The 26,486-nt window shown below is 27.3% G+C and overlaps 1 protein-coding gene across 1 annotated transcript; it reads left to right on the top strand.

Annotated features, from left to right (window-relative positions):
• Positions 1-5,451: 5,451 nt before the first annotated feature.
• LOC111902021 (homeobox protein knotted-1-like 6) lies at positions 5,452-26,070 on the top strand. Its single transcript, XM_023897893.3, has 5 exons — positions 5,452-6,291; positions 6,582-6,704; positions 6,809-6,920; positions 24,116-24,336; positions 25,749-26,070. Exons 1-5 carry the CDS (start codon positions 5,932-5,934, stop codon positions 25,896-25,898), a joined length of 966 nt encoding a protein of 321 aa, XP_023753661.1. The 5' UTR covers positions 5,452-5,931; the 3' UTR covers positions 25,899-26,070.
• Positions 26,071-26,486: the final 416 nt, after the last annotated feature.

The following is a 26,486-nucleotide window of genomic DNA, read 5'->3' as shown; positions in this document are numbered from 1 at the left end:
GAACAACATACACTGGGTCCACAGCTCTTCAAGCTGGACTACCCCCTGGGCCCTCAGCTCGTATCTGGAATGTCATCGAGCCCTCAGTACGATTCTGGAATGCCTACCGAGCCCTCAGCTCGTATTTGGAATGCCATCGAGCCCTCAGTTCGAGTATGGAATGCCTACCGGGCCCTCAGCTCGTATCTGGAATGCTCCAGAGTCCTCAGTATGAGTCTGGAATGCCTATCGGGCTTACTGTTATATATCATATATATTTGTGTTAGATATGAAAGTCTTCATCTTATTCAATACCTTTGTAAATCAAAGGCTTGCAATCCCACACTCTATTTAACTATAATAGGTATAGTTATGACTATTGGTTGTTACCTCTATTACTATGATACTCACTATAATTACTACTATTACAAGTTAATGCACGTTAAAGAGAACACTCTATATACTATACTAAAAGTTTACTACATTATAATACAAGAGAATACGCTAATCCAGAATATAACACACTATCCCTCTATACGACACTCTACTGCGCAAATGCCATGTAACCAGTGCTTCCCGGAAGGAAAACAACACTACATGTATAGATCTATACAGGACAGACACTATTACATCCCGACTGTTAACTACAGTCCGAGCCGACTAGGCCCAGGGGTGGCACTACATCACTACACTACGTATGACTGGGAAGGTCATAGGACCCGCTATCATCACTCAGTTTGGTTACATGAGAGATCACATCCATATCCAAATTAACACACTAAGACTTAAAGTCTAAGCTAACTTCCCGAAGTAAATAAATATATATTGAAGTTTGCAACACTACTATAGCCAACCAGCAATACTTTTCCTCATCTACGTTACTTGAATGGAATTTATTACCTTATTTTTATAACTGAAAATTTCAATGGAAATACTTTTACACACTTGAAGGATTTAACTTACAAATGCTCAATATTGGAAAATATAGGATTTTCTAGGGATTCTTCCATACTCAAACAGTAATTAGAGCTTTTACATTACATGATTGTAAACACTTATATACAAACAACGGCACTAAATTCTTATGAACTCACCAGCTTTATGCTGATACTTGTTTTCAAAATAACTTGTATCCTCAGGTCAAAGATAGACAGGTACTGGTGCAGCTTTTGAGAAGATAGAGCGTATACAAGACTCATCTTTTATTTTTGTTTATACTTTTGGTGTCTATTAACTGTGTAGAACACATATGTATTTATAATCACTATATTAATGAAATGGTTGTTGTCGCTTGTTTTTACTATTATACAATTGTTATGATACTGTACATGACGTCCTCCACCCCAGAACGTATTCCGCCGTTCTCGGTTTTGGGGTGTGGCACATTTGAATTAGGGTTAGGTCATTCAAGTTATCTATTTTGCAAAACTCGTAATTGTTTTGGGAATTTGACTAAGTAACAAGCATTAAACTGATTTCCATTGAATGAATTTAGTATAAATCTTATTCACACATTCTTACACTCCTGAGCCGGTGAGGAGTATTGGGTGTTGTTGGGAACATTCACATAAAGCTTAATGCAATATTTTAATCTAATTCTAAGAGTTTGTTTAGATTAGGTTAGTAAGGTTAGGATTAATCAAAGAGCTTGGTTTGGTTAATTAATGTGGTGAATGGGAAGTGTTAGAGTTTGTTAACACTTTCAAGTACCAACTTAGATATAACTGAGCAAGTATCATGTCATTTCGGAATCACATTGCTAAGATGTCATACATAGAGTTGGAGTCCTTATAATTTCTTAATTTAATTCACTTATTTAGGACAAAATTGTAAATTTGGTCCCTGTAGTATTCAAAAAACTTTGGATAGGGTCCAAAAAGTTTTCAACTTGCATGGAAAGTCCAAAATCAAAGTTTTTCTGGGTTTTTAGTCCTTAATACACTTGAAAAGTCGAGTTTGCCCTTTTCATTTATTTTTTCTATTTTATTTATTTATTTTGATATTTAAATAATTAAAAATAAAAAATAAACAATAAAAAATAAAATTTCACCAACCCTTTCTCTCTCTACAACCACCACAACACACACTCTCACACATACACACTTCCGGCCGCTTCATCTTCAGTCGCCCACTTCATCTTCTCCGCCCATGGTTAAAGTTTCTTCCAGGCTTTCGGTTCACATCATCTCCTCTTCTGGGTTTTTGATTTGCACGAAGAGGGGTAGGATCAGCAACCAAAAACCCCTTTAACTACAGGAATGGAGATCAAATCAGGGAAGCCGCGAGCTTTAGCTTCCTAAGTCGTCGGTAGAGGCAAGGTAAATGACGAAGGCTTGGTCTCACCGGAGAGAGAGAGAGAGAGAGAGAGAGAGCCTGCTGCTCTAAATCCTTCAATTGATTTCTTCTTGTATACATTAATCATCTGATTTACTTACAGAGCTTCACAATCTGATGTCTTGCTAGAAATCGTCTTATGCCTAAATCTTCAATATATTCATATGATTTCGATAAAGAATAAGCATTACAATGTTTAATTAAAGGCAATTGATTCACATATACACTTTCGGTGCATCTACTTTCATAACCTTCTTTTAACTTCAGCTTCACACCTTCAGAATAATTTTCCTAGGACTGAGATTTAACCTGCAATCCATCACAGTTCTCCTCCCACTCATCCATTACAATATATAAGTCTGATTTGCATTCCCGATAGTGAAACAGAAACCTGTTCTTGAATTTTAACAAATGAAGAGAGAGAGACAGAGAGAGAGAGAGAGAGACAGAGAGAGAACAAACCCAGTCGGTGTTCTTCGGGTAGAGTTTTGTATGTTGTTTTCGTTTCAGATCTTGCCTTCTCCATCTTCCTTTCGGATCTGGAAAGAACAAACCCACCTTCAAGCATAGTAACCTTTTTGTTCATGTGTAAAATTAGAGGTGGGAATTGTAAAGCTTTTATCTTGATGCAACCTTTGAAGATTATTAAGATCGACATTTTACAATTTGTGTTTCAGATTTAGAAAAGAGAGAGAGAGAGAGAGAGAGAGAGAGAGAGAGAGAGAGAGATGGGTAAGATTTTATTTTTTATTTTTTTAATTATTCAAATACTAAAATAAATAAAGAAAATTGAAAAAAATGAAAAAGGGTAAAATCAACTTTTCAAGTTTTTTTGGACCAAAAACAATGGAAAACCTTGATTTTGGACCTTCGGTGCAAGCTGAAAACTTTATGGACCCCATCCAAAGGTTTTTGCAAACCACAAGGACCACATTTGCAGTTTTGTCCTTATTTAGTCAATTACTTTTTGTATTTAATTAGTTGTTCTAATCATTGCATTTAAACCCCCCCTCTCTTTACTGTTGGTGACCATAATACCTTGTGCAAAGAGGTATATACTGGTTGTCCTGTATCACTGTGGATCGCCCTTACTTGCCTTATACTATCTTTTAGTGCAATATAGCAGAGTTCTTTTAGAGTATATCGTACCCATTTATTTGTTGGGTTTGACACACCTAACAAACATGTTTTGAAAACTATAATTATAAACAATTTGTGAAATTGGTTTGTTTTAAAAAAATTTAAATTTATCATGATTTTATGGATGTTACAATTTAGCCCTTCTTGACCTGTTCAGCAGGTCATGTGACCAAATTGCTATTTTTTCCAAAATAATGAGACTTTTCTGCTGATTCCGTCAAAATTTATATATAATGTATAAACTTATTTTTTTTACGTATTTATATCTATTTTTACATATTTAATATTTTTTTAAGATTTTATATGTATATGTTTACATATTTTTATATATTTCAAATGTATAAACACATTTTTTTTACGTATTTATATGTATTTTTTTAAAACCATTTTACATATATATATATATATATATATATATATATATATATATATATATATATATATATATATATATTGTATTTTTACATGTTATTTTTTTTATGTATTACGTATTTATATGTACTTTTACTATTTATGTATTTTTAAGTTTTTTTTATATATAGATGTTTATGTATTTTTAATGTATAAATATACATTTTTACGTGTTTATATGTATTTTTATGTATGTTACGTACATTTTATATATGTTTTTATGTATTACGTATTTATATGTATTTTTACGTATTTATGTATTTCTTAAAGTTTTTATATTTATTTTTATGTATTTTAAATGTATAAACATATTGTTTTACGTATTTATTTGTATTTTTTAAGTATTTTACATATTTTTTGTGTATTTTTATGTGTTTTTATGTATTACGTTTTTATACGTATTTTTACTTATTTCTACATTTTTTATTTAGATGTTTATGTATTTTTCTGTATTTAAAAATATAACTTTATTATTTTTATATATTTATGTATCTTTTTACTTCAAGAATGTTCACAATTTCATTTAATTCGCACAACTTTTTTCAGTACGTCAAGATGGTTTTTTCTGTATACATACATATTTTAAGCATTTCCCATGCGATGTTTAATTTCAACCATCCAGACATACTTGGGAAAATTATACAAATTATATTAAATGGTGAAAAAAAGGCTTGAAGTAAAAAATACATAAATATATAAAACAAAATATAGTTATACATTTAAAAAACATAAAAATACATAAACATCCATATAAAAGACTTTAAAAAAAATACATAAATACATAAAAATACATATAAATATGTAATAAATAAAAAACACATAAAAATATGTAAAATAGTTAAAAGTACATATAAATACATAAAAAATGCATTTATACACTTAAAATACATAAAAATATATAACCATTTATATAAAAAAAACTTTAAAAAAATACATAAATACATAGTAATTAAAAAATAATACATAAAAATAAATAAAAAAAATATGGAAAATACTTCAAAATATATATAATTATGTAAAAAAATACATTTACAAATTTAAAATACATAAAAAATATAAACATATACATATAAAAATTAAAAAAATACATTAATACGGAAAAATAGATATAAATATTTAAAATATTAAACGTAAAAAAATTTATAAAAAAATATGTGAAATTTACTTAAAAATACATATATATATGCAAAAACACGTTAATATATTTAAAATACATAAAAATACGTAAACATATACATATAATAAATTTAAAAAAATACATAAATATATAAAAATAGATATAAATATTTAAAAAGTATATTTATACGTTATATACTCGTTTTGATGAAATACACAGAAAAGTATATTTGTTTTTGAAAAATTAACAATTTTGTCTCATGGTTGCTGAACAGGTCAAAAATAATTAAAATTAATAAATTAGTCGGTTTTTTGAACTTTTCTATTTAAAAGATTAAAAAGTTTCTATTAAAAAAATAAAATTTAAGACTTTATTAAAACTTTTGCAAAAATATTATAATTTTTCTAAAATTTTATCTATTTAAAGTGAAAGAAAGATATAAGCGAGCGAAAAATTAAATATCATTTTATTTTTTTGTTTTTATTGATCTTTGAAAGAGAGAAGTAAAAAAGAAATTTAATAGATTTTATATGAATAAAAAAACAAGAGAATATTTAGTTTTATAAAGGAAAACAATCGCCTCCTTTCATATTGGCTATGGTTCTTGATGGCTCAAACACAAATGCGCTAAAAAGCAGTTTTTACCTCTTCGGTTCATTCCACAACCTCCAAAGTCTCCGACTTCATCCTCCTTTCTCTCTCTAGAAACCGTTTCTCTCTCATTTTATCTTCAAACTTCAATCCCTACCAAATCCAAAAGCGTCGCCTAATAATTAAACTAATCTAAAGCTAAAGCACGAACCTAAAATCATGTTCACTTACATATATGTATAAACGCACTACTAAGTTATCATCCATCCTCTCAAATTTCTCATCAGAAAAAAGGAATTTTCTCATGGCATTCTCTTGTTTCTGAGAGAATCAATCATATATCGGTACTTGTGATCGTCATGGATCAAATGTATGGCTTCCACTCGACATCCGATTACACAATTCCACCGGAAAACAACCTGATTCTTCCGTCGGAGCACCACGGATTTCATCCACCCGTCTATCACAGCTGGCCGTTTTACGGATCCGATGAGTTGCTATCTGCTGCTGCCTCAGTCGTAACGGATGCGGTTTCGATTGATACTACTCATCAGATTATTCTTCCAAAACGTCGAACCAATCGACAACATGATCTTCAAGCAAAAAATAACGGAGATAACGATGATGATGATGATACTTCTCGCGATACAATCAAGCACAAAATCGCGTCTCATCCTTCCTACTCCAAGTTGCTCGATGCTTATATTGATTGCCACAAGGTTTTAAAAGCAAAATATCGCGATTTCTGAAGCGCTTTTTCCTGTTTTCTTCAACATTTTGTTCCTTTTTCGTTGCGAAATTAGTATTCCAATAGGGAACTACTAAGTTTGCATCACTAACCTTTTTTTGTGGACGATGAACGTACGCGTAATATGAGTGATTTAACCGAGCCTAGCTAAATCCTCGATTTATCTAACATTTATAAATAAATATTCTTCAATGGCAACCGAAATTTTCGTCTATATATGAATAAATTCTTATTAATTGTTGCCTTTTTTCTGTTACACAGGTAGGAGCGCCACCGGAAATCGCGTGTTTGTTGGATGATATCCGTCTCGAAAATGGCGCTCGTAAACGAAACGCAACCGCTTCCACTTGCTTAGGAGTCGATCCTGAGCTCGACGAATTCATGGTTCGTCTCTCCATTACTTCGAATTTTCCATCACTCGATTACACATCACGAACACACAGAAATTCTTCGACCTAATTATCTGTAAATGATTGATTATGTCGTAGGAAACCTACTGCCATCTACTAGTGAAGTATCAATCCGATCTCGCAAGGCCTTTTGATGAAGCTACAGTTTTCATCCGCAATATCAAAACGCAACTCCGCAATCTCTGCACAGGTGCGCATATTCCGTCTTCCTCTTAATTCCATGGCGATTTAGTCTTTCTTGTTCTTCATAAGATATCTGTGTTTGGCGCATGATAGCACACGTACGTACGTACTATATCTTAGCTCAAATAAGCATAATGCAGAATACACTTTTCTGGTCTTACTCTTACTCCTCTATACAGTATTTGTAGTTTCGTTTTTCTTTTTATGAGATTGACTCACACACGCCCATGGAAGAGAGACTTTTTTTATGACTAGAAATTTACAGCATGGTATAATCAGATGAAATCGAGTAATTAAATCTCAGACAGAATAGTTCTATATATGTCTTCTAGCTCGTTATAACATATCAACGTTTACGATGAGATATATGATGGGAAATTACAACGAAATAGTGTTTAGATTGATGTAGATATATAATCAACATGTACTTAAAGAGATAACCTAGATAGGTGAAACCGATGGAAACAAGAGAGGTTATAAACTTTATGACTCATTTAGCCTAGTTTTATGTCAGTACTATAAACGAAGAAGCTTTTAAGTATTTGTTTGTGGTTTAGTAGGTGATATGTTGCTTCTACATGTACGTGAGTGTAGGAAACATAGTCATTCATTTATAAGAAAGAAACAAAGGAAGTCAAGACAAGTCAGGAATCGTGGACCATTGAACAGTAGTAGTAATAACTTGTGGTTAATAATGCAAGGAATTATTGTTTCTGCTATCTTTTTTTGGCTATAAAACCAGTAATCTTCATGACTAAAAATATTATATGGATTTCTGTAGTCTGATGGATTGGTCAGCTAAGAGTTAATTCTGCAGAACACATTGGTTTGTAAATTCTTCTTACATACATATAGTAATAAGTTATATAATATATATATTTTCTGGTTAAAAAAAGTTTCCCAGGTTTACTTTATTTATATTAATGATTAATAATTAATAATTAGAGTATATAGTTAAGAACATTTCTTCTTTTGTTTCTTATGTAGTACGTTTACAAGAGGTAATCTCATAACATTATTTCACAGTTTTTTTCCCTCAAAATATCACTCGGATCCGAATTTTCGAAAAAACTTTTACCTTTGTCACATTTAAGTATTTGAAATTTTTTTGATCAATAATGACACAGTTAGGCTCTATTGTGATACAAGTAAATAAAAATTATATTCCAATAATTAAAAACTAATTAAAATATCAAAAAAAAAAACTTTATAAAAACACATGACATGGTCTTAGAACAACTTCCTTAATTGATCCCATAGAAATCAAAGAGGACCATGTGAATATAAACTGTTAAATGTGGTATGTGGTTACTTTTATGAGCTTCAACTTCTCATAAAGTATTTTATTTGGTATTTTTTATAGTATACAGTATACATATCGTGTGCATGGGAGGGTAAATAGGGAAATGTTAAGTTTTACTTGGTTGTATCAGTCATATATAAAAGAAAAAAAAAAGGAGAAAAGATCAAAAGAAGATGCTTATTTAAGGTGATTTATCTAATCCAATCTGAGAAGTACTGATCATATAATATATATCTTCTTTAAGTACGCACATTTCTAATTTATACTTGTTTCACGTGATAGTATATCTAAATCTGTGAAGCAACTTTCCAAAAGAACTTATTTTTAAGGTTTAATGGAATACCTGCTAAATCTTTTTTCTGTTCATCCCATGCTTTTATTAATATTATATATCCGTATACCAATATTTTAATAGATCAAGTACATTAGGTTTGAGCTTTATAGGCTTATTTTATTGTTTAAAATTAACAATAGAAGTCAAGTTAGTCAGAAAGTTCTGCTGTTTGTCTACATCTCAAATAGCGAAAATGGAGAAGATCATGCTTTTTATGCTCAAAGCCAATATTATATATATAAAATCATTCAGATTTAGGTCATAAAAGATTGCTGCTTATGAATAATGGTTGGTTGGCAACTATTATTTATTTATTTTTTTTATGTTTGCAAGTACAATTTAACTTTTGCTGATCTTTAATTATTCGTTTGATTTTTTTTTGGTAATTAATCTTCTTTCACTTTTAGGATCCTTTTACCACATTTTGTGCATTCAGGAATATAGTCATGTGCCTAGATTGTTTTGTTATAGTCATTATGTTGCATGTATATTTAGGCTGTGTGTCTTAAAGAGTATATGTATAATTAATATGAGTTTATTCAAAAACTTATTAGTTTTAAACGTTTGAAAAAACTTAATTAGTTTCTAATGTGAGAGCTTTTCTCATAACAAAGAGAATTGCTCTAAAGAAGTACTAAAATCTTGTAGTTTAACTAAAGGCGTATACACTAGAATAGAACTCTTGCAATATTGGAGTCCTCTACGTATTATGGAATCAAGAAAGAAATTGAATATTGGTTTATTTCATTGTTTTTGTCCGAATGAATTCAATGAAGCATTTTTTTAAGGGATGTGAATCTGGCATTGTATTAATTTCACCTTTTTGGCCTAATCATGGAATAGAATGAAAGCTTGGAGTATTACATGTTTTGTATTAATGTAATTTCTAATGAAACATTTCTAAAAAAATATTTCATTATTTTATATTAATTACAACTTTACTTTTAAAATAACTAATTTTTTTTTTATTATAACTTATGTGTGATTTTCAGCTTTTAATATTTTTTACTTTTATTACAACTCCCGAGTTTCTTTTTTAAACTATATCAAACTCCCGAGTGAATTAGGTAACGGGTATGGAAGATGTAGACTCGAAATGGTAAAGTAAAAAATACGTAAATTAATAGTGTATTTATAGGTTCATTTAACTAAAATACACCACTCACAATTAATTCCCTAATACTAAGTTGTCTTTTTTGAACAAGCTCAAACAACTTGTATATCCTTTTCATCATTTTTTAATGATTGATGTTACTACAAGTTTATTTTTTATTAATGTACTCGGTTCTTTTCAACATTGTTTTGCCGCATGTATATCGTAGTATCCTCATTTTTGCAACTCTTATATTGTTCACAAGCACCTTTCTTACATTCAGATCCATACAAAATATTCGGTGTAATGGCCTTCGTATGAATATATCAATTCAATTTCAAAGGGGCCTTTTTTTGTCACTAAACTCCACTAGCATATGGGAAATATCTATTCCAATTAAGTTTATATAGCAAGCTAGTTGAATTGTTGTATATATATATCCTTGTGGTGTACAAAGTTGGTTTTTGTTGTTAATTATATATAGTAGATGTTGAAAAGAAGGAAATAAAGGTTTAAGAAATAGAAAAGCTGTGGTTTTGGTTTTGCCTAACAAAAAAGATAATTGGTATGCAGTGGCGATAATAATTGAAGTATGGGGTGTGGGAAAATTAGGAAAAGAATGTATGGATAGGGATTGGGAAGAAAGGGTGGCAAGTGGAAATGAGATTAAAGATACGAGTAGATGTCTGGAGATTCTCAATTATTTATTTATTCGTGTAGGGCTCACTTAGGCTATATAGGAACCTAGTAAACAGATCAGTAGGCGTGTCTGAGTGGGCAGCATGGACTTGACCCTATGTTAGGTTTAATAGCATATTTTGTCCGATTCTATATCTGTCACAATTAGGTTATGAAATCCACATAACAACTGTCTATTAACAAAATGTTTGACCTATGTCTTTTAATAAATATTCCTATACCTTTAAATTTATCTTCTAATTACAAGTTCTAATCTAACAATCAACTAAAAAGGTTTCATCTAACAACTAATTAAGAGGTCTCAGACAGAAACAGAAGATATTTAAATTATTTGTTGTTTTAGAAAATAAAATATATCTTGTAATTACATATATTCAATATTTTTTTATTATAAATACAATTAATAGTTTGAAATTTAAAATCTTTAATAAAACTTTTTTAGTTATTTGATCGTTGTTTAAGCTCATTAATTTTTTGTAAAAGTTAAACAAAAAAAAGTATAGATATAACTATATAAAGTATTTATTTGATATGAAGTATAAAAATATTATATTATACTTATAAAAATAAAAATAAAAAATTTAATATTAAATAATTGTTATAAATTATATAATTTTTAAATGAAATACCATTAACTATTTTAATAAAATTAATTAATTAATAAAGAAATTCTAAATATTTAAAATTAAACTATATTTAAAAATTTTAAAAACATTATTGAATATTCAGTAATATTTTAAATAGTCGATCAATATATATTCAATAGTATTCCATCTAGTATTGAATAGTAACAAAATATGGTATTGAATAATAACAAATGGTCAACTAATAGTATTTAATTCCAGCTCTAATCAAATATATGCTCTTCAAACATTATATATTAACTCTAATTTTCTTATTGCGATTGGTTGGTTAGGTTTTTATTATTTTGCTTAGTTTTATGGGTATTCTTATATATTTACTTTAGTTTTTTGTTTGGTTTGTATATCAATAAACTAATTCTATTTTTTTATTAGTTTCATATTCACTAGTTTTATGTAATAAAAAGTGTCTTAAAAAACTATTTTGAATGCTACTCTACGAAAACGTTACTTTTCCCATATCATACCTTCATTATCTTGTTGTATTTAAGTAAAGTATTTCAGATAATCCGATAGAATTAAAGTCGGATTCTACTAAGATTTTGTTAAAAACACGTTTTAAAATAGTAACAACTTTTTAATTTGTATCTATGTAATTCCATGAGGTAGATATTATTAAAATACAATTGAAGTTTATAGCTAGTGCACAGCTACTTGATTACAAAGTCCATCAAAAGATATCGCATTTTTCTGATTCGATTCAATTTTCGTAACACTTTTTGCTTTTCAAAATAACTTATTAAATTCTATGATCAAACGCAACTTTATTATCGCTGAAAAAAACTTATTATCAAAATCTCTATGTGATAAGAATGAGTTTAACAAAAGATTCGGGTTGTGTAGCTGGCTTAAAATATTTAAATACTCGATAACAAAAATTCAGTCGCCTTTTTGGGACTTTCTGTACCCAATTGACTGTAAATTTTGCATTATTAATAATGTCTTATTATGATGCACTTGTCGCTGTATGTACAAGTGATTGTACATTGTAATGCATGCGTTTTAGCAAAAAAACAAGTTTTTGTATTGATAAATGTATAACGAATATTAATTTGGTTATGAATAGAGTCAAAATCATGTTCTTTTGTCCTATAATAAATTTGGTTTAATTCATAAACAAATAAATAACGTTTCTTAAAACATGTACAATAAATTTCATCGCACGATATCAACGAACCAACAACGTTCCAAGTAAAGTTTTTTCACAAAACTTATTTATGCTACCACCACTATTAATTGATATATAATAAACTAGTTTATAAGCCGTGTGGGAACCGTAGTTATAAAATTAGTTAAATTTTTGTAATAAAAATTTATAATTATTAATCAATTCTTTTAAATAAGTTATTTTAAATAAATTATTAATCAAGAGATATATCATAATTTTAAAGTTATTATAACTTCAAATTTAATATATATTAGAAAATGTAAATTTGAATTTTAAAATGAGTTTGCTTAATATATCTATATGACACATGACATAATATTAATAAAGAGTTGTATTAGAGTTACACTTGATAAAAAAAGATTAAAACTATTAATTTATTAGAATAAAAATAAATAACATATAATATTATAAAAACGGAAAAAGCTTTTTATGTGTTAAGTTTTAATTTACAATCAACGAGAAAAATCTTTGAAATTAAAAAGTTGTCACAAATAACTTTTTAGATTTTACATGTTTAACTTGAGCAATAAATTATTCAAGAAGTTCACTCTTTATAGTGATTTATTTTATTATTTGATTATTGAAGTTTGACTAGTACGTATGATCCGATGACTGATGAGTAGATAATGTAAAATCGGAAATGGGCAAAGGGATGTTTCCGTATAGAACGGGTGGTTATAAGAAGTTTCACATGGACTTCCGTGTTTTCCGCTGCATGTTATTTTTGCTTTTATTATTTTGTGTGTTTGAGTTTAGCAATCAAAGCTCCCTCAACCACCACCTCTCGTCTCTTCTTCCCCACTGTCACACTCACGCACTCGCACGTACCTGATCAGCACCTCACTGCTTTGCTTAATTTGCTTTGTGATGATAGTAGCAGCAGCAGCAGCCAGCAGTAGTAGTAGTGATGATCATTTATTTACTTCAATCTCTTGCTTAATAGTTGCTTTCAAGCTATATATGCATGCCGTGTTACTGTTGTCGAGAAACGTGTCGATTTCTTAGATCAAAGCTTTTGGGCTTTGTAGTCGTGGTGGGGCCTACTGGAATGGAATGGGACATGTGAATAGGACAGTAAGTATCAGATCGATGCCCGCCCAGGTGCACTGTTTTGCTATTATTCTACGCTTTACATTATTAAATATATATAATATATAAAACACTTACATCTCACCAACAAACCTTATTGTATCTCTTTTTTCATAAAACATGCAAATATGAGTCTTATGGACATAAGACCTAGACTGATTTGTGTTCATTCCACTTCTCTTTTTCCGATCTCATTAATGCCATTGCCAACGATGTTGGTATATATATGTCAATTGTGTAGGTTAGAGCAACTTTTATACTCCTTACTTCTTACATCTGAAGGGTCTAGACTCTAGACAATACACGGAACTCATTAAAGTACCACATCATCATTCTGTTCCATCAAAAACTTTATTCAATACAATGTAGTGAACTCGGCAAATTTAATGCAATATGTTTATGAAATATAATTTATGACATTTAATAATTACAAGGTTTCTATTTCTGTATTGAATTTTTCAATGACCATTGAAATCCATAGAAATTGAAAAGACAACATAACATTTGACGGTTATAAAGTTTAATATATTGAATACAGTTAACTGGATATCTTATCTCATTCAATTATTTCATTAAACTATGCATGCGCTATAAATGATTTGAATATAAAATAATTAAAACCAATTTTAGCAACCTCTTTTTTGTATAGAAGAACTAAATTCAGCATTTTAGCGATTATTTTACCGAATTTATAAATTATTATTATATTATAACAAGATTATAATATTAAATATTTACCACAAAAGCTCGATCAAATGGATATTATTATAATGTTATTGTCGACATCATTAAATTGAGCGTATATATTAAAACTTTAAAGTGTTATGACTATCATGTTCGAAATGAAACGAATAGCAATAAGTCTGTTTTGTTTCAGATTTAAGTTGTATTTGACACGTATAAACTAGTTTATTTTTTCTCTTACTGCAATACAATATTGATAATACCTCTAAACTAGCTTACAAAAAGATTTTTTATTAAAATGATATTTGTGATAACAGTAAGTTCCTATATAAAGTCTTTTTCAAAAGTTCCCTGATATACTTTTACATTTCGTTTCTAAGTTAACTTTTTCTTTGAAAGAAAGAACAAAAAAAAGACATGCTCTCGAATTTTTTTATAATAAAACTTTTTTTTTCTCCAAATTTGGGAAAGAAATAGAGGATAAATAGCAAAAATATTTTATACAAGTCGATACTCACAAAGATGGCCTTCGTAATTTTCCCTGATTTGTATTGTCTTTATATTTTTACTAAACGATTATATAGTAAATAATATTTAGTACATATATATATATATATATATATATATATATATATATATATATATATATATATATATATATATATATATATATATATATATATATATATATATATATATATATATTCTAATAAAAAAATAGTTTTAATGTCCTTTTGACATTTGTCATCCTATTAAGCCTCCTAATTAATGCATATTTTATTCTATTTTTGTCATGTGTCACCCTATTAGGCTTCTTCATTAATGCATGTTATTTATCAACCTATTAATTCTCAATTTTAAATTTTAAAATTTAAATTTCTCACTCTAATTACATTAATTTAATTACATTAGAATAAAAATTAAATTAAAATTAATACAAATTATAAAGTGATATAATTTCACATATTTATTTAAATTAACAATTATAATTTTATATAACTAAAAAAATATCTCCTACTTAAGAATTTATTTTTCACTATAATAGTTTAATTAATTTTATAACTGTGGTTCCCACGGGTTATATATATATATATATATATATATATATATATATATATATATATATATATATATATATATATATATATATATATATATATATATATATATATATATATATATATATATATATATATATATATATATATATATATATATATATATATATATATATATAGTCTTTGGAGGAATCTTTAGCAAGGGATCAGATGTATACGTGGCTTGAATATTACTGAAGCTTATATAGGAAAAAGTTTGCATCTGTTGAATTCTTGGAAGTAGAGAATGAAAAGATCTTGGAAATATTTTTCCTCGATCCGGTTGGAAAATTTTCACGGTTTTGGTTCAGGAGAAAAAATTTATAGGGATGAAAGAAAACCATGAGCATAATCCCCGGTACAACATGTTTATGGGTTGTTTGATAGAAATTAAATAATTTAGTTTGTTATTAATTAAACCATTAAGAGACTTGATTAATGATTAGGTATGGTTTGATATGGTTGTTGAACAAAACCGTTGCATAAAAATTACCATTTTAACATTTCAACAAAAAACAATTTCAAAGAAAATATAATGTATACAAATCTCTTTCAAAACATGAAGATTCACCAAGAAAAATTATAAACAATTAATTTTTCTTACTCCACACTTTAGATTAAAGAATACATAATTCATATACCACATTCTAGATCTTTTTTACATCTCTAAGAACTTGTGAATCCGATGGAAGGCTTGAACTCGATAGCTTCTACTTGAACTTCATGATTCAACAACAAAATAGTAAACAATAATTTAGAAATGTTCAGATAATAATTCTAAAAACTCGTGAATCACAAATGTTCAAAAATAATTTAACGACAAAAGAAATGATCATTAATTTCACAATCTCAAATGATTTCAGAAATCAGCAATAATTTAGAATGAAAGAAATCGTATTTTAGCAACATTTAGAAAGAAAGAAATGAGGTTGCACAAACAAAATGAAGGAAGGATCCCAAAGAATCGATCTTTCTTTTAGTTGACTTCATAAAGAAAAATCATAGTATACAAACGATTTCAGAAAAGAAAATCAATAACTTGCTAATCAAAAGTATACTATTCACAATTAATAAAACTGATCTTAGTATACAAGAATAGCCCCCTGATTTACATATTTAGATTTACAATTATCTTGCTAATCAAAAGTGTACTATTCACAAGCTTATAAAATCATAGTCTCCTTCAAACTTCACTTTTTTATATCAAAAAACTAGACAAGAAACTCATATTACTATGGCCAACAAACATTTTACTATGGACATGTTCCAAAATAGAAGAAAGCTTTTGGGAAAGAGTATGTTTTTTGCATCATATAAGGACGAAGTATTCGTCTTTTCACAATGTTGGACAAAAAGCATGATATAATATTTGTTAAATGAGGTACTAGATATAAAAAATATATTTCAGTAACTTACAAATAAAGAGTGTAAGAATAATAAGTAGAAATTAATGACTACTATTTATTTAGCTTGTTTGTGTGCATTTCTAGCAGCTGCATTTATATCATATAGTTGAAGACCATATTCTATTAACAAAGGGAAATTTCTTGAAATATAATAGGCAATTGATACTTTTGGCAATACGATGAGAGAATTGTTTTCATACGGCTTGTAAAACGTGCTTCATATACATTACTGTTAATTCAAAAAGAGGTTTTTAACATGTTCATTGTTTTGATATTTATACAAAAAAATAAGATTTTATTATGGGGAGTTTATTTGGGCTTGTATTGTCATATGAAAATCTTGAGTTTAGGTCAATTCATAGCCAAAGGTATGGAACAGGTAATATGTGAGGCCATTTCAAGGGTTTACAACAAGTAATTTTACATGTGTGTGTTTATGTGTACTATGTTCATTGATCTAATCGCCGATTGTAATTAGCATTAAGTGCTACTTCACTATAATACATTTGAATGTTATTATCGAGTGGATATGTTTAAAGCAATCAAATGTCAATTAATAGAATTTGATCATTGGTTTAATAACAACACAATTTAGTTGCTTCATATTTTACTATTTCATTGACTTTAAAAGTGGTGATGTATGAAATTAGGAGAGAATGTCGAGGTTGAACACATGCTCTATTAAAGAGTATAGTATTTGCACAAATAAAGTTAACTCAGTCACCTTGATAGAATGGTACATGTCCCATGATTTCTATGACATGGTGACACATATGATGTCATTTGTAGGTTTGTCCAACACAACAAATTGTCTTCTATTCATCTATTATAATTGAAATTAAATATCATCCTGTTTTTATTTCTATTTATCCTCTTACACATGGGAAATAATGAAAAATGTCTTCAAATATAATAATTTTATGAAAATATGACATTTGTCACAATTTCACATGAATAGAATGATAAATAAGAAGAAAAGATAGGAGGATATTTAATTTCTCCTCAAATAAAGAACTCATTATTGGTTTGATAATAATAATACCCTCACTAAAGGACCATGATCATGATACTCATAAGTTGCAAACCAACCTTCATTATCAATGGAAGAGAGTAACAGTGTTTATTGTTGGTGATTTTAGTGTTATCAACATATTTTTGTGTAATTATTATTAATAATGAGATATGTCGAGCTCCATTTAGTAACCGAGCTTCGAGGTGTGGGATGCATACTCGATGTGATAAATATGAACTCGGGAATACGGGGGGTCCAGGGGTAGCACTCCGAAACCTAAATGGATTTTTGTATCAAGTGAGACTCTAGCCATGCATTTTCCCACCAAAAGCCCACTGATGACATCATGATGAAGTAGGTTTCGGTTATGCCCAATAACTACCATGTTTTGGCACCATTTTTGGTTTAACCGATTTTAACCACTTTTCCCGCAAATATAAATAAGATGTAGATGTTCTAGAAAAAGGGTTGAACATACATATACTCGAAATTATATCATAATTTTTCTTTCTCTCAAGAACACATCAAACAAGGTATTCTATGTTTCCAATTCAAATTAGGCATATAATTCGAATTGGTTTATTCTTGGATTATCCCACTTCTAAATTTGTGTACCCCAGACAAAAGGGACGTATTATAGATTTCGGAAAGTGTTTCATAAACACGATCTTTGAATCTATCCAAGTTTATATTTATTGCTATTATGTTCCCTTATTTCCTAACATTTACTTGGGTTTACTTAGAGCGATTTCAACCTTTCCCCTTAAAAAACACTAAATTGGTGTATTTTTAACATCAAAATATTTTTTGATGTGATGAATACGATCTATATTACACCAAATATAGAAGCCATTATTCAATCCTATAATTTTTAAGTTGAGTTTAACGGTTCATTGGAACGCATTTACGCATAAAAAAACTAGGTTTATTTATATATTCAAGTTAGTCTTAGATAACAAAGTCATTGATATAGAATTACTATCATATTTGTTAAAAGGGTACACATGTACATATCATATTGGTTGATTCTATATGAACTCCCATTATTCCGTCACATATATATATATATATATATATATATATATATATATATATATATATATATATATATATATATATATATATATATATATATATTAAATTTTAACAATTTGAGAAGTTTGAATTTATAAAAAAAATAAGAATTTTTTTTGAATTATTAAAATTAATGAGACTTTAATACATTGAATACATTACATATATAAATCATTTCTAATGAATACCCTACATAATAAATGTTGAATTTTAATTTAATAAAATAAAAAATACAATAAAATGACAAATAGAAAATAAAAAATTAAAAATTATAGAAAATGTCATGTGTTCAAATAAATAAGAAGATGACATGTCGCAAAACGATTTTGATTTATTAGGGAGGATAATTACATTTTTTTTATTTTAACTTTAATAAATATTTAAAATATACGCTATATCAGTTAGTAATGTCCATGGATGTTTTTATAACATTTTTCCTTTTTTATAGAAATAAACGAATTACATCCACGAGTACCAAGACAAGATACCAATACCTTTGGCTCTACTTTTATATATATATATATATATATATATATATATATATATATATATATATATATATATATATATATATATATATATATATATATATATATATATATATATATATATAAGGTTAGGTTATTATGTTTTAACTATCTATTGTGTAAATGTTAACATATAATGAATATTAATTAAATTTTCAACATTTAATAGGCATTAATTATTTTTTTTAAAATAACTAAAATGATTGGTCCAAATCATTCTTAAATGCACATAATAGATAGTAGAAACATTTGATTTGTCTAATATATAACACTAAACAGATAATGTCATATTTTTCTAATATATTTCTAAAATAGCCTTTTAATATATACTCTACAAAAAAAAAATATTTTCAAAGGTCAATATCATTTATAAATTTATCCCGTGATAGTTAAAAGATTGTTTTTTTTTTTCTTTTTAAATTAGTTGCATATGATATCATAAAAAATTAAACAGAAAACTGATGTATAGATTTGTGTCTTCCGTAAGGAGCCGTGGAAAGGTTTCTTTAAACTGAAAAAATTTTGTTCGTGTCATCGTGTGTGAGGATTAGAATAAAGAAGAGGGTGGGGTGTCTTTCTGCTTTAGCCCCCTATCAATTACTCTTCGTACATACTGACACTGAAACGACTAAACGAACACTGCTCCTTCTGTCCAATACAAACATATATTGCCATCATCGATTTTCCCATGGAACTCTTGAAAAGTATTTGACTAAACCGCATCTTTAGTTTTACCTTTTCAGAATCTGCATGTGACTATCGCATATGTGATATAGGACATGACTCAAGTTCTTTTTTGCTATTCTTTAGATTGTGTCCAGTTTGGATTCTATATTCTGAGTATGAGGCTCTATGCATTATACTCATTGTTTGAATGAAGCTATGTGCATGGTTTACAAATCTCGAAATAATAATTATATAATAAAATTATACTAATGTTAACTTTATATATATTAATATGATTTTAATCGAAAGTAGTTACATGTAATTTCTGTTGAAGAATGCATGATTTTGGGCATTAAATACATGAGACATACTCATACATATGTATGTTATAAGATTTGAGCGTTCCTGTAGGCATGGGTCTATAATTTTTTTTTTTACTTTTTATTTTAATAGGCCTATATATATATATATATATATATATATATATATATATATATATATATATATATATATAGGGTTAGGATCAAATATGAATGATAAATATTATATGAATTTGACCAAACTATAACCATTAGATTAAACGAATGTATGGTTATGATCATGGAGTACATGATATTAACATGGGACAACATTTACTATATAATTACACTTCAATACATATAATGGAAATATTTATTAAGAGAGATAAATAAAATCACCTTTATTTTAGGCAATTAAGTCAATTTAATTAATGAAATCAAATCTAATACAAAATATTACAATTTAGAATATAACATGACGTTGAGGATCAAACATATCTAGGAAAAACAATTATACATTCTTGAAAAAAAATAATAATCATAAATTCTTGAAGAATATAGTTTTTTATCTTAAAATTTAACTTGATTTTTAAGAAGGATTAAGGCTCAGTCTAACTAAGCAACACTTTAAAATCAAAATATTCTTATACAACTTAGGATTAAGAAACACTTTAACTTAACAACAAATCATAAATTATTTTAGAATTAATGGTTAGGAAATGGTATAACATATTCCATTCTTTATACAACTAAAGATTTCTCAAAGAATTGAATTGTTCTAGCTTTGTAACACCATAAAAATTATATACATCCAAAGAAATTCTTCAAGAATATAGTGGTTAGCTTTATATCACCACACTTTTTATATAATTGAACAATTCTTCAAGAATTTAAGCATTCTTGAAGAATTAAAAGAATGCAACGTCAAATTTTAGTTTTCATTTTCTCCAATCGATATCCATTACTAAGTGAATCATCATCCTTTCATGTCATCTACCTACATAAAAATGCAACCATCAAGACTTCATTATCACAAACCAACACCATAATCCACTATTAATTCTTTAAGAATTAAAATTCATTCTTTAATAAACAAAATTTATTCCTTACAAATCAAAGTTAACTCACGATCAAAATATTGGTGTTATTTTTTATTTGTATAAAACAAAAAAGAAGTAAAATTAAATGTAGATGTTATGAAGAAAAAGGATATTCCAATCAATTAAAAACCCATATATACGAATGATTATATTAATTTGGAAAGATACATTGGAAGAACAAAAGTGTCACATATATAAAAATGACTATATTAAAAAGAATGGTAGAGTAGATGAACTCATCGCCAAGAAAAGATAGTCGAATATGATAATCAGAAAAAGAACAAAAGTGTCACATATTATGACCCAAAACCCCAAAATTAATTATGATAATTAACAAGAAAGACACTACAAATAAAATGTAAGTAGGTTAAACCAATAGAAAATTGAAACGTGGAGAGAATATTTAAAAGGCATTGATATCGTGGATATGAGCTTCAAGGTTTTTAACAGATTCTCTAAGAATAAAACTGTTGTTGAGGGATTGTTTGTGAAACATCAAATTTGAAACCCTTTTGTTTTTCAAGAAGATTCTCAAGAGAAAATAAGATCGGGATAGTAGCAAGAAAAGAGGTTTTAAGATCGGGATGTGTTTGATCTTCCTTTGCTTCGTATGTTAGTGAACCACCATCAACCATACTTAAAGCCATTTTCCTTGGAATAAGTGGAGAAGCGTCTGGTGAATATGCTTGATCGGAATCTTGATGATGGTGGATGTCGGATGTGGTGTAGGTTTGATGGAGAGAAGAAGATGAATCTGTAGGATGTGCAGCTACTATTCCATAAATATAGGATATCATTTTTAAAATATAAATGATTATCCATAATTATACGTTTTTAATTTAGGTTATTAATTAATTAATTAAGGAAGACTATTAAAATGACCATATCAAATGATTGGCCCAGAATTGACCACACATTCACATAATATTTGTTGGTCATACATGATCCTAACTTTCTCTCTCTCTCTCTCTCTCTCTCTCTCTCTATATATATATATATATATATATATATATATATATATATATATATATATATATATATATATATATATATCAAGGTTGTAAATATCGTTCGACGTTAGCTAGTCAGTGGACTGGGGTTAAAGGATTAATCGGTTAGGCGGAGATTAATCGGGGACCATTAATTGCTAATTTGTTAGATTTTAAAAAATTAAATATGACTAATATCATATAAAAGTTTATAAATACCACTAGTATAATAACAAAATAGGTTAATATGATAAATACAACACTAAACATACTACAAATAGTTTCTATAGAGATATAACTTCTTCAAAGTGTTAAAATTTCATCAGGTTCTACTGTTTCAGTCATTTTGTATGCATGGATTGATCGTTAGGCGCTCTCTAATCGGTCGAGTGGCGCCTAGGATTTAATGGGAGATTAATCGGGACCTAATCGGGATTTTTACAACACTGATATATATATATATATATATATATATATATATATATATATATATATATATATATATATATATATGTTTAGGTTTTATGGAAAACAAAAAACTTTAAAAATCATAAAAATGCATGAAAAAATACTTAGAGATTATAAATCTTTTTTTTTTGACTTTATATTCTTAAAAATCTCAACTTTTTATATAATTTCGCTGAAATTTTTTATGAAAAAAAACAAATAAAAAAATAAAAGAAATTGATTTTTTAATTTTTTTTCACCCAATTTATAAAAAACCTGTGATTTTTCAGAATATGAAGTCAAAAAAAATTTTGTGATCTTTAAGTATATATATATATATATATATATATATATATATATATATATATATATATATATATATATATATATATATATATATATATATATATATATATATATATATATATATATCATGGTCGATGCATGTATGTTTAATCAAATTTGATGTGGTGCCCCCAATTAAAATATTTCATGCATTGCACATAACCAGTTTGCCTTAATGTATTTGAGGTTAATTTTGTTTGGAATTAAACAAATAAAATGGTGGATAATCACAAGAGTGCCCAATGGTTATGAAGAATATACGGAAATGACCCCAAAAAAAAAATCTAACTTACCCAAATGATCACTATGTTTGAAAACTTGCATTTCAGATTAACTTAATTTTGTTTTTGATTAGTTTTATGTCACATTAAAAATATATCTTTGTTGAAACAAACGGTGATAATAAACATGTTACATTTAGGTTTTATTCAGAAATGTTTCATTATTTTGGTGACTTTTTTGTAAAGTATTAAAATTTTGAATAGAAAAGTTTCGATTATTTAATTTTTGTCAAAATTATCGAAAAAGTTGTTTTTTTATCTTAACAGGAAATAAAAAATTATGTGATTTTTTTTTAAATTAATAAGACTTTTCAGTTAAAAAGAAAAAACATTCATGACTTTATCAAGAAAAAAAAATAATAAGACTTTGCTGTATAAAACTCTTACATTTAAAGGGTATAGGGAATTTTTTATGAGTATATTGATGCAAACCAACAAAAAACTAAGAGAAATTAAATATCCTTCTATTTTTTGTTCATACAAATTCTATTATCTAATTAAATAGTGACATGTATAACATTTAATGCCAATTTAATCAAATTTAATAATATTTTAATATATTAATATGACACATGTCATTATTTAATTAGGTAGGAGGATAATGCGCATTTCAGATTTCATAGTAATATGGGAAATCACACAAAATGTAGTCATTTACCAATATATTCTCAATAATCATGTAGTCATTTTTGTGGTTATCTCTAAAATTTGAGTTAAATACATGTGAAGTTCTAGATTGTCTTCTAAAAATATCAACATATAACAACTCCCAGATAATAACATAATGAATCATGCAACTATATATGGAAATGAATCATTTTAGATTTGTACATTCAACATGAATCTTGTTTTATATATATATATATATATATATATATATATATATATATATATATATATGGTTGCTTGTTCTTTTTTAATATAATTAATATTTAGTTTATTGTTCAGATGTTTGTACATTTTCATCTGAAGAAGATTTAAGCGGAGAGACAGATAGTACACTGATAAGCCAGGAGCTGAAAGACACTCTCATACGTAAATTTGGAGGTCGTATAAGTTCCCTCAAGCAAGAGTTTAATAAGAAGAAAAAGAAAGGAAAGCTTCCAAATGAGGCAAGACAAACATTACTTGATTGGTGGAATTCACATATTAAATGGCCTTACCCTACAGTAAGTATTTCCATTCCTATATACATAATACATCATTTCTCTAGCTACTACTTTTTCCTTCCTGTTTCATCACATTAATTTTTTTTTTTATCCATTTAGAAAATTTATAGAATTTGCTTTAACTGATACCATGCTTCAATACTTCCTATTAATATGCAACAGAAAAAGAAACTAGAGTTGACCTCATAACTTAATTAAATAGTCAAATACCACCAAATTAATTAAATGTTTTATGGCCATTTTGTCCACAGCAATATATTTGATCTAAAGTTTAATTAAGTGCAAATTAAATACATAGCAATATTTTATTTCACTGAATTTGGTTACTGGACTTTCAAATTGGTACTAATTATGAGTATATTTTAACATCGATTATTTTGGCCAAATTCTTTAAAACCATCACGCATTTGACTCTTTTTTTTGGTTTAATCATTGAAAAACATCTCGGTGTAACTACTGTCAGTTTTGTTTTGTTTTTTTTTTTGTTTTTTTTTTTTTTTTTATGGTAACGAGTTAGAGAAAAAGAATGGACGAATATTTTTCTAGTTAATTTTTTAAAAATTCAAATTTTTAATGATTAAATCATAATTTTTTTACGAACGGTCAAACTAAACAAATTTCAAACCATAGTGCGTTTTATATAAAAATAAAATTCACAGTTTCATAAATTTTGGTCGATTATTTTCTAAAGTTGAATGGTTTTCATATTGTTTTTTGAAATTGTGAATCTTTTTGGGAGTTTAATGGTGTTTTATTAACCATTTATAAAATTAAGTGACTAAAAAACAAATGAAATAAAATTGTGTTGCCTTTATTTTACAATTGTTGCACCGTTTTTCTTTTTCCAAAAGTTGCGACTTATACGCACTCTAAACTACTTCAACATTCTAGTGATATCACATAGGGATCTTGAACCCTCACTATAGTGTTAGGGCAAAGACATGTTTGTACGTATTTAAAAAAAAAATAATATAAATAAATAAACAAAATGTCTTAATTTTTTACACGGCTAAATACAAAAATAGCAATGCATTTCCTTTCATACGTCTATTATAACATGCAATTTTTGTTTATTGCTTTCATAGCAATATCATTACTTATTAAGACACTGTATTTTTGAAAATCTACTAAATTATGACATTGAGCTCTTACTTATTTTTTTCTTAGTAAGACATTAGTACTTTGAAAATATTAGTTAATCCTCATAAATTGCTTTGTATTTGGATATATCAACGCTATAGTAGAGTCTAACTGGTTTACCTGAATTTTGTTATATATATATATATATATATATATATATATATATATATATATATATATATATATATATATATATATATATATATATATATATATATATATATATATATATATATATATTATCAAAATAATAATAGTAAATGTAAATGTAGGAAGGTGATAAGATATCCTTGGCGGAAACAACAGGATTAGATCCGAAGCAAATCAACAACTGGTTTATAAATCAAAGGAAGCGGCATTGGAAACCATCGGAAAGCATGCAGTTGGCTGCAATGGGTGGTCTTGCTGGGCAGTATACTTAATTATGACCGATTGAAATAGGTTTCTTAATTGCATGCTCTCATGCATGTATATATATTATTAACTAAACAAACTTGTATTTAAAAACATCAATAATTTAATTATTACGATACAAAATATTGTCTAAATTTCTGAAATACGTAATTAATTGTCATATACATGTTTGGATGCTGACGGTTTGACCCTATGAGATCATTGGGAAAGTGTTATGTTTTGTTAAAGATAAATAAAGGAAATAGCAATATACTTTTATTTATTTATGTATTATAACATGCAACCTACTTCTTATTTCTGTCCATTACATTAGTATCGTGTTTGCTATTGAAGTTGTGTTCTTTATCGATTGAATGACATCCCTAAATATGAGAAGAGTAATTAAGAAAAGAAATGGGTTCGTAGGTCAAAGTTTCCTTGAAATACTTGAAATGTATTTTGAAAGGAATATTTGTTGGGAACTTATTTTCCATCTATCTACTTATATTATTCTAATAAACAAAACCTAACAAAGACACATGGCATTTTTCTAAACTCATTTTTGACACATGGCATAATTATAAGTTATAAATCTTTGCACTTATGATCAGGGATGG

This window comes from Lactuca sativa, chromosome 8 (assembly GCF_002870075.4).
Source record: "Lactuca sativa cultivar Salinas chromosome 8, Lsat_Salinas_v11, whole genome shotgun sequence".
Classification (NCBI taxonomy): Eukaryota; Viridiplantae; Streptophyta; class Magnoliopsida; order Asterales; family Asteraceae; genus Lactuca; species Lactuca sativa.
This window is presented reverse-complemented; position numbering and strand designations above follow the sequence as displayed.

Bases quoted from the DNA above. Each gene is read 5' to 3' on its own strand.
- LOC111902021 (XM_023897893.3), top strand. From the start codon at position 5,932: ATGGATCAAATGTATGGCTTCCACTCGACATCCGATTACACAATTCCA. The intron at 6,921-24,115 runs GTGCGCATATTC...TTTATTGTTCAG, and splicing joins ACTCCGCAATCTCTGCACAG to ATGTTTGTACATTTTCATCT. The intron at 24,337-25,748 runs GTAAGTATTTCC...ATGTAAATGTAG, and splicing joins TTAAATGGCCTTACCCTACA to GAAGGTGATAAGATATCCTT.